The 9,478-nt window shown below is 42.8% G+C and overlaps 1 protein-coding gene across 1 annotated transcript in view; it reads right to left on the bottom strand.

Moving 5' to 3' along the window:
• Window positions 1-809: 809 nt before the first annotated feature.
• The window catches only part of LRRCC1 (leucine rich repeat and coiled-coil centrosomal protein 1), a 109,113-nt gene continuing 100,444 nt past the window's right edge, over window positions 810-9,478 (bottom strand). The window contains 1 exon segment of the mRNA XM_069731550.1: window positions 810-3,489. Coding sequence (XP_069587651.1) covers window positions 3,367-3,489 — 123 coding nt within the window. The 3' untranslated portion in view covers window positions 810-3,366.

Here is a 9,478-nt window from a genome sequence, read left to right as displayed (position 1 = left end):
GCATCCATCAAACACCATACCTACTGTAAAGCATGGTGGTGGAAACATCATGCTTTGGGGCTGTTTCTCTGCAAAGGGGCCAGGACGACTGATCCGGGTACATGAAAGAATGAATGGGGCCATGTATCGTGAGATTTTGAGTGCAAACCTCCTTCCTTCAGCAAGGGCATTGAAGATGAAACGTGGCTGGGTCTTTCAACATGACAATGATCCAAAGCACACAGCCAGGGCAACGAAGGAGTGGCTTCGTAAGAAGCATTTCAAGGTCCTGGAGTGGCCTAGCCAGTCTCCAGATCTCAACCCTATAGAAAACCTTTGGAGGGAGTTGAAAGTCCGTGTTGCCAAGCGAAAAGCCAAAAACATCACTGCTCTAGAGGAGATCTGCATAGAGGAATGGGCCAACATACCAACAACAGTGTGTGGCAACCTTGTGAAGACTTACAGAAAACGTTTGACCTCTGTCATTGCCAACAAAGGATATATTACAAAGTATTGAGATGAAATTTTGTTTCTGACCAAATACTTATTTTCCACCATAATATGCAAATAAAATGTTAAAAAAACAGACAATGTGATTTTCTGGATTTTTTTTCTCAGTTTCTCTCCCATAGTTGAGGTCTACCTATGATGTAAATTACAGACGCCTCTCATCTTTTTAAGTGGTGGAACTTGCACTATTGCTGACTGACTAAATACTTTTTTGCCCCACTGTATATATATATATAGATATATATAGAGAGAGAGAGAGATATATATACACACACACACTTTTATAATTGTATATGTTTTCATAATTAAATAACAGAACACTTAAAAAAAAAATTGTGTTGTCATATTCTAGGAGCAATAAATAATTTTCTATTGCCCGATATATACGGAGGGCTTATTTCTTGCAGGATGAGTTGTAGCTTTTTAGTTGGCACAAATTAAAGACTACTAAATTTTTTGTGTGATGCAAAATTAACAAAAGACAGCATTGACATTACTTTTTTTTTTATTTTTGCTATGTTTATACAAAAAAATATTCAATAAATATACAACTAGAAAAAAATGACTGTTTAAATATCCTTTGTATGGAAACATCAAAAAAAGGTTTTTTGGATTTTTTTTAGTTTCCATATCATCTAAATAAAAACAAATCCCTACAATCTTGCAAATTTAGCTAAATCTAACATTAGGATGATACTTTCTATTATGCAGAAAGAGCTTTTCAGTACTCCTTTGTTTAATCATCACAGGCAGGACTACAGAAAAGGTAGTACTGCTATATAGGTAATACAAGATACACGCTTTAGAATAATTGATGGTCACAGCTCACCTCCTCTCACTCCATGCACAAAGAGCCAGGGCCATTATACTGCTATCCTCGGTTCATGTACCTTCTGTAAAGAATCAGCTACTTTTAAAGCTGATGCTTATACATGGCTGCTTCTATAATCAAGTACTAAAACAAAACAAAAAAAATCTATAATCAAAAACTAAAAATTGATCTGAAAAAAAAAAAAAAAGTTTCCCTCTCTGGTTTTAATTAATTAATAAAAGTTATAAAGTAATATCTGAAGCTCTGGGACTCCAGCGAAACACAGTGAGAGCCATTACCTACAAATGGCGACCGACCAAAATTAGACCAACAGCGCAAAGATGACTCATCCAAGAGTTCACAAAAGACCCCACAAAAATAATCTGAAAAACTGCAGGTCTCAGTTAAGGTCAGCATTCATGACTCCACCATAAGAAAGACTGGGCAAAAATGGCCTGCATGGCAGAGTTTCAAGACGAAAACCACTGCTGAGCAATAAGAACATGAAGATTGTCAAGATGTTTTCTGGCAAAACTGAGACAAGCCTTTAAGATTTTTGGGAGAATAGTCTGTGGACTGACAAGACAAAAGTTGAACTTTTTGGAAGATTTATGTACCATTACAGCTGGTGTAGAAGTAACAGCTTTGCGGAAAAGGAACATCATTCCAACAGTTAAATATGGTGGTGGTAGTGTGATGGTCTGGGGCTGTTTTGCTGCTTCAGGACCTGGAAGGCTTTCAGTGGTAAATGGAACCATGAATTCTGCGGTATACAAAAAAAAATCCTGAAGGAGAATGCACGGCTATCTATTCGTGACCTCAAGCTGAAGCGCAATTAGGTAATGCAGAAGGGTAATTATCCAAAACACACCAGCAAGTCCATCTCTGAATGGCTTACGAAAAATATAATTAAGACTTCGGAGTGGCCTAGTCAAAGTACTGACCATATCCCGATTGAAATGTTATTAGGTTTAGGGGGCAATCAATTTTTTACAAAGGGCCCAGTAGATTTGGATTACGTTTTCCCTTAATAAAGACATTCATTTAAAAGCTGCATTTTGTGTTACTTGTGTTATCAATGTCCAATATTTAAATTTGTTTTGTGATCTGAAACATTTAAGCGTGACAAATATGCAACTGAATAGGAAATTAGGAAGGGGGCAAACACTTGCACACAACTGTACATATGCACATTAAAATAACTTTTTAGGATAAGCTGTCAAGTGCATTCATGAGGAATAAGACCATTTCTTGTATCCAGCATTTTCACCAGTTTTTCCCTCTACAGCCTTTGTTATTTGGTTTCCTGTGATCAGTATTTTTGGGCATGCGGTCCCCTTGTGTTGTGTGCCATTATATACTCGGCACTCCACAGAAGTATGCAATGTGGTCATGCACTGGTCCTGCTGTGCCCTCATCTATTTTGAGACCTGGTTGTCACATAGACAGGTGAATCACTAGAATAGAAACCATCCTGATTGGGAACACCTTGTTGTGGTGGGATGGCTTTTATGCTATTTGTTTTTTAATAAAATTAACCCGTCATGTCAAAATACTCCATTAATCTGCAGATATGGGGTTAATTTGCAGGTTTATAGTGACCTAAAGCTGTGCGGCCGCTACACAGAAAGGCAGACTATTGGGACGAAACGGGTGTCCTGGTCCTTGTTTTTGGTTTGGTTAAAAAATAACTAGTAGGGTTTTCTCCAAGAGTTCCCCACTTTTAAAGGTTGAAAAAAATCTGGATTATTAAACAGCACTTGAAGTAGCTCTAGAGGGGGGAATTCACTTTATGTTTAAGTAATTTCATGATACAACCTATACTTCTGTATTAGCTATGAAGTCTCCATAAAACATACGCCGTTAGTGTATACAGTGTTTTTCAGAAATTATTCATCATCTAGAAATATATATTGAAAAATATACACAAACTAAAGTAATAATTTAAAGACACAACAACGACATTGGTTATAGGTGAACTCTTCAAGGAGTCGAATGTCATGTAAGTTCCCAACACACCTATGAACAGATGTAAGACTAAAGTCAGCGCAACGCTGGGTGCAGAGCTAGAAGTCCTGCTGAATGTCACATAACGCACTGGTCAGCCGCCTCATCTTCTCTTCCATGGCTTTCTTACTGGTTGCAGTTTCTTGTAGCAGTTGGCGCATTTCTTCCTCTACTTGATAAACCTAGTAGGGTAGGAAAAACATAAGTATGGACATTGTAGGTGGCTACGGATACCAGTTGGGGGCAGTATGGAACACACTTAGGGTGGTGGATAGATCCTTTAATTCTACAGTCGAGGCCACATGTTTTGAGATGGACCCACATTTTGGGTAACACAGTTTGCAGCTTCAGTGTTTTTCAGTCTTTTTATACCACAGTATTAAGTTGAAAAACGTTACAACTTGCCCATACATAAAAAGTAACTGCTAAAAGCAAATTTACATAGCATTTTCCTATTGGACCTGAAATGCTTTCCTTTGAACGAGCAAAAGGTTCGCTCACAGCGGGAGGGCAGAGTTAGAATTAAGAATTGCAAGGAAAAAAAGAAGAGATTTATTGGCAGCATTTACCTCTTACTGACCAGGCTTGCTCAATAGGTGTTGAAGAGCCATAACTTTATATTTTTTGGTTCTTATTGCTAAATAACACCTTGTTTTTTGCAGTAGGATCAGTAGTTTTCCAATGGTACTATTTTGGGGCCTAACTGCAAGATAATGATAGAAGCCCCGGGGAATATTGTTAGGACCGCAGCTGACATGGTAGCCCATCGGCACATCGCAATTACACTGCAGGTACTAATAGCAATACAAAAGGAGAGCTCTCCGTTATGACGCGCTGTAACGCAGTCCGTTTAACGGACTGCTAAACCGCTATGGGGGCACTGACTGGAGGGCAGTAGGGAGGGGCGAATTCGTGGCCAGACTGTGCCCATTGTGTCCGGCCGCGACCAATCAGCGACGCAGGATTTCCGTGACAGACAAACAGACGGAAGTGACCCGTAGACAATTATATAGATAGATCATGACCTATATAAGCTGCCAGCATGGGAGAAAAGTAATCACTGAACCCTAATCTGCTCTTTCAGCCTGAACCACTCTCCGATTATGACATCTAGCCTTGTTAAAACTTCTAAATGCTTCCAAGGTAAATACCCAACTTAGAGAGTAACTAAACTTTAGCCTTTTTATATTTTTTGTAGTATTTTGATTGAATTTCGGGTCCTGTGACCTCACCAATTGCGCACCCCCCACTTCAGCATAAAAGAGTGGAGTACAGACACAATGGAAAGCCTGTACTTGTAGCTCCCCTCTGTGTGTATGTGCTCAGGCTCGCGCTCTCCTCTGTGTGTATGTGCTCAGGCTCGCACTCTCCTGTGTGTGTATGTGCTCAGGCTCGCGCTCTCCTCTGTGTGTATGTGCTCAGGCTCGCGCTCTCCTCTGTGTGTATATGCTCAGATTCGTGCTCTCCTCTGTGTGTATGTGCTCAGGCTCGTGCTCTCCTCTGTGTGTATGTGCTCAGGCTCGCACTCTCCTGTGTGTGTATGTGCTCAGGCTCGCGCTCTCCTCTGTGTGTATGTGCTCAGGCTCGCACTCTCCTGTGTGTGTATGTGCTCAGGCTCGCGCTCTCCTCTGTGTGTATGTGCTCAGGCTCGCGCTCTCCTCTGTGTGTATATGCTCAGATTCGTGCTCTCCTCTGTGTGTATGTGCTCAGGCTCGTGCTCTCCTCTGTGTGTATGTGCTCAGGCTCGCACTCTCCTGTGTGTGTATGTGCTCAGGCTCGCGCTCTCCTCTGTGTGTATGTGCTCAGGCTCGCACTCTCCTGTGTGTGTATGTGCTCAGGCTCGCGCTCTCCTCTGTGTGTATGTGCTCAGGCTCGCACTCTCCTGTGTGTGTATGTGCTCAGGCTCGTGCTCTCCTCTGTGTGTATGTGCTCAGGCTCGCGCTCTCCTCTGTGTGTATATGCTCAGATTCGTGCTCTCCTCTGTGTGTATGTGCTCAGGCTCGCGCTCTCCTCTGTGTGTATGTGCTCAGGCTCGCACTCTCCTGTGTGTGTATGTGCTCAGGCTCGCGCTCTCCTCTGTGTGTATGTGCTCAGGCTCGCGCTCTCCTCTGTGTGTATGTGCTCAGGCTCGCGCTCTCCTCTGTGTGTATGTGCTCAGGCTCGCATTCTCCTGTGTGTGTATGTGCTCAGGCTCGCGCTCTCCTCTGTGTGTATGTGCTCAGGCTCGCACTCTCCTGTGTGTGTATGTGCTCAGGCTCGTGCTCTCCTCTGTGTGTATGTGCTCAGGCTCGCGCTCTCCTCTGTGTGTATATGCTCAGATTCGTGCTCTCCTCTGTGTGTATATGCTCAGGCTCGCGCTCTCCTCTGTGTGTATGTGCTCAGGATCGCGCTCTCCTCAGTGTGTATATGCTCAGGTTCATGCTCTCCTCTGTGTGTAATGTGCTTAGGCTCCCCTCTGTGTGTATATGCTCAGGCTTGCGCTCTCCTCTGTAAGTGCTCAAGCTCTCCTCTGTGTGTGTATGTGCTCAGGCTCCTGCTCTCCTCTCTGTGTATATGCTCAGGCTCATGCTCTCCTCTGTGTGTATATGCTCAGGTTCATGCTCTCCTCTGTGTGTAATGTGCTTAGGCTCCCCTCTGTGTGTATATGCTCAGGCTTGCGCTCTCCTCTGTAAGTGCTCAAGCTCTCCTCTCTGTGTATGTGCTCAGGCTCCTGCTCTCCTCTCTGTGTATATGCTCAGGCTCGTGCTCCCCTCTGTGTGTATGTGCTCAGGGTCCTGCTCTCCTCTCCGTGTGTATGTGCTCAGGCTTGTGTTCCCTTCTGTGTGTATGTGCTCAGGCTTGTGTTCCCCTCTGTATGTATGTGCTCAGGCTTGTGTTCCCTTCTGTGTGTATGTGCTCAGGCTCCTGCTCCCCTCTGTGTGTATGTGCTCAGGCTTGTGTTCCCTTCGGTGTGTATGTGCTCAGGCTCATGCTCCCCTCGATGTGCAAGTGCTCATACAGAAACTGTGCACTCCTGTTACCTGAATATTGCAGTGTTTTTGCTTTTTTTTTTTTTTGAGTGACTAGTGGGGATCTCGGGATCAGGAGCCCCACCAATCTGCTTGCAATTAAAGTGACAGACAAAAAAAGTGTTAATATTTTAGTTACTATTTAAGGGGGTTGTTTGGTGAAAACAAGTTCTCACCTATCCACAGGGTAGGTAATAAAACATTGATTGGTGGAGGTTCAAATGCTGGGATCACCAGAACAGGGATCTTTTACCGCCATTAGAATGGAGCGGCAGTGCAGATACTCGATTGCTGCTCCATATATTCCATATGGGGCTGCCGAGCACTGCGCCGCGCTTTTTCCAACAACCCAAGAGAGAATGAATGGAGCTGTGGTTGGCATTATCACTGCCACATTTATTTTAATGGGTAAAAAAGTGCCCCACTGGGAATAAAAATTCTTCGATCTGGCAACCGATACTAGTCACAGCAGTCGGTCACCACCGATAAGTATGTTATCTATCTTGTGGATAGTTGATAAAGGGGTTGTCCGGTAAAAACAAGTTAAGGCTAGGTTCACACTGGGTTAACAGCAGCCCGTTCAACACATGCGTTAAATGGGCTGCGTTAACGCAAGTGCTGACATGCCATCGCGCTAGCGCAGATAGAGCTAGCAGATGCTCTATCTGCGCTAGCGGTGACGGACCCGGAAATGCTGCAGCCCGCGTCCCAGGGTCCGTCACTCAATGACGGCACATCACTAGCGCACGCCCATTTTGGGCGTGCGCTAGCGATGCGCCTGAAATAGAGATTAATGGCAGCGTTAATGGACTGAGTTACACCGGGTTATGCCTCGGTGTAACGCAGTCCGTCTAACGGACTGCCAGAACGCAGTATGAACCCAGCCTAAGGCTCTGACTAAATGCATACAGAAAATACATATGTTTCCATATTATAGAGTCTGTATTACAGAACCTGACAACGACACCACCATATGCCAATCAATTTAGTAGAAGGCAAAGGCAACAAGGCAAAAATCAAAGTTCACCACCTGATTTGAGCTAGTTTAAACACAAAAAGTATGCCTGCTTCTGAGCAAATGAAATACTAACAAATCCCAGATGGCATTCATTCACGGATACTGAGGGAAATGAGCTCAGTAATTGACAGACCGCTGGATCTCATATCCTTAGACTCTCTTGTAACAGGTGGTGCCACAGGATTGGAGGATGGCTCACGTGGTACCAATATTTAAGAACAGTAAGAAGGTGGATCCAGACAACTACCGTCCGGTAAGCCTGACATCAGTAGTGTGCCAAATTTTTTTACGGCATTTGAAATGATATAGAGATATATTGCAAAGAATAATATAACTGGCAACCAGCACGGATTCATGAAAGATAGGTTGTGTCTAACCAACATGTTGGGTTTCTATGAGGTAAGTTCAAACCTGGATGTTGGTAATGCAACTAATGTGATTTATCTGGACCTTGCAAAGGCATTTGATATTGTACCACATAACAGCCTTATACTGAAGCTACAGAAGCAAGGACTGGGGAAACTATATGCAGATGGGTAAGAAACGTGCAAAAAAATGACAGGAAACAAAGAGTCGCAGCAAAGAGACACCAAACTATGTAGGATATTAAAATCTGACTTTGACAGTACAATATTGCAAAACAATCTGGATAAGATGACTGAATGGGCAAACACTTGGCAAATGAGGTTTCATGTAGATAAATGTAGGGTAGTGCACCTAGGATGGAGTAATCCTATACCACATGACGTATTCCTTCCAAAGACCATTCTAAGGACCAGGCGCACTCATTACCGGTAAAAAAAAAAAGGCGATGTACTATTGATTTATGCAAAATTAAGGACATTTTCTGCAAAGTAGCCGTTTCAGTATCTACGTCTACCATAAAGAGAAGAGAAGACTTCATGAGAGCGCATAGAATTTGCCAAAAAAAAAAAAAAAACAACGCCTAATGAAGCCAGCCTAGTTCTGGAAAAGCATTCCTTTGACAAATTAAACTAAGATCAACCTGTACCAGAATGATGGGAAAAAGTATATAGAAGGGTTTTAAGGGCTCATTATCCAAAGCACAGCACATCAACTGTAAGGCTGTGTTCACACGTTGCGGTTTTTTCGCGGTTTTTCCCGATAAAAACGCTATAAAACCGCAAAAAAAAACGCATACAATAAGCATCCCATCATTTAGAATGAATTCCGCATGTTTTGTGCACATGATGCGTTTTTTTCCCGCATAAAAAATGCATACCGCACAAAATCCGGACATGCTCTATCTTTTTGCGTTTTTTTTGCGGATTTCCCACTCCAAAATGCATTGGGAAGTGTCCGGAAAAAAACGCGTCAAAAACGCGTCAAAACCGCGGCAAAAACGCATGCGGTTTTCTTGCGGATTTCATGCAGAAAATGTCCGGAATTCTCAGGAATTTTCTGCATGAATTCCTGAACGTGTGCACATAGCCTAACACATGGTGCAGGCTGTGTGATGGCATGGACATGCATGGCTCCCAATAGCACTGGGTCACTAGTGTTTATTGATGAAGTGCCTGAAGACAGAAGCAGCTGGATAAATTCTGAAGTGTACAGGGCCATACTTTCTGCTGAGATTCAGGCAAATGTAGCAAGGTTGATTGGACAGAACCTGACAGAACAGATGGACAATGACCCAAAACATACCGAGAAAGCAACCCAGGAGTTTTCTTTAAGGCAAAGAATTGGAATATTCGGTTATGGCCAAGTTAGTCACCAGATCTCAACCCCATGCAGCAGCATTTCACATGCTTAAGACATAACTTAACCCCTTAACGACCAGAGGTATTTTTTGTTTTGCATTTTCATTTTTTGCTCCCCTGCTTCCCAGAGCCATAACTGTTTACTTTTTGGTCAAAATGGCCAATGTGAGGGCTTATTTTTTGCAGGACAAGTTGTACTTTTGAATGACACCATTGGTTTTACCATGTCATGTACTCGAAAACAGAAAAAAAAATCAAAGTTCGGTGAAATTGCAAAAAAAGTGAAATCCCACAGTTGTCTGTTTGCTTTTTTACTAAGTTCATTAAATGCTGAAACTGACCTGCCATTATGATTCTCCAGGTCATTACGAGTTCATAGACACCAGACATGTCTAGGTTCTTTTTTATTTAAGAGGTGAAA

This window comes from Ranitomeya imitator, chromosome 6, assembly GCF_032444005.1.
Source record: "Ranitomeya imitator isolate aRanImi1 chromosome 6, aRanImi1.pri, whole genome shotgun sequence".
Taxonomy (NCBI): Eukaryota; Metazoa; Chordata; class Amphibia; order Anura; family Dendrobatidae; genus Ranitomeya; species Ranitomeya imitator.
Note: the sequence above shows the minus strand (reverse complement) of the source record. Positions and strands in the feature narration are given on the sequence as shown.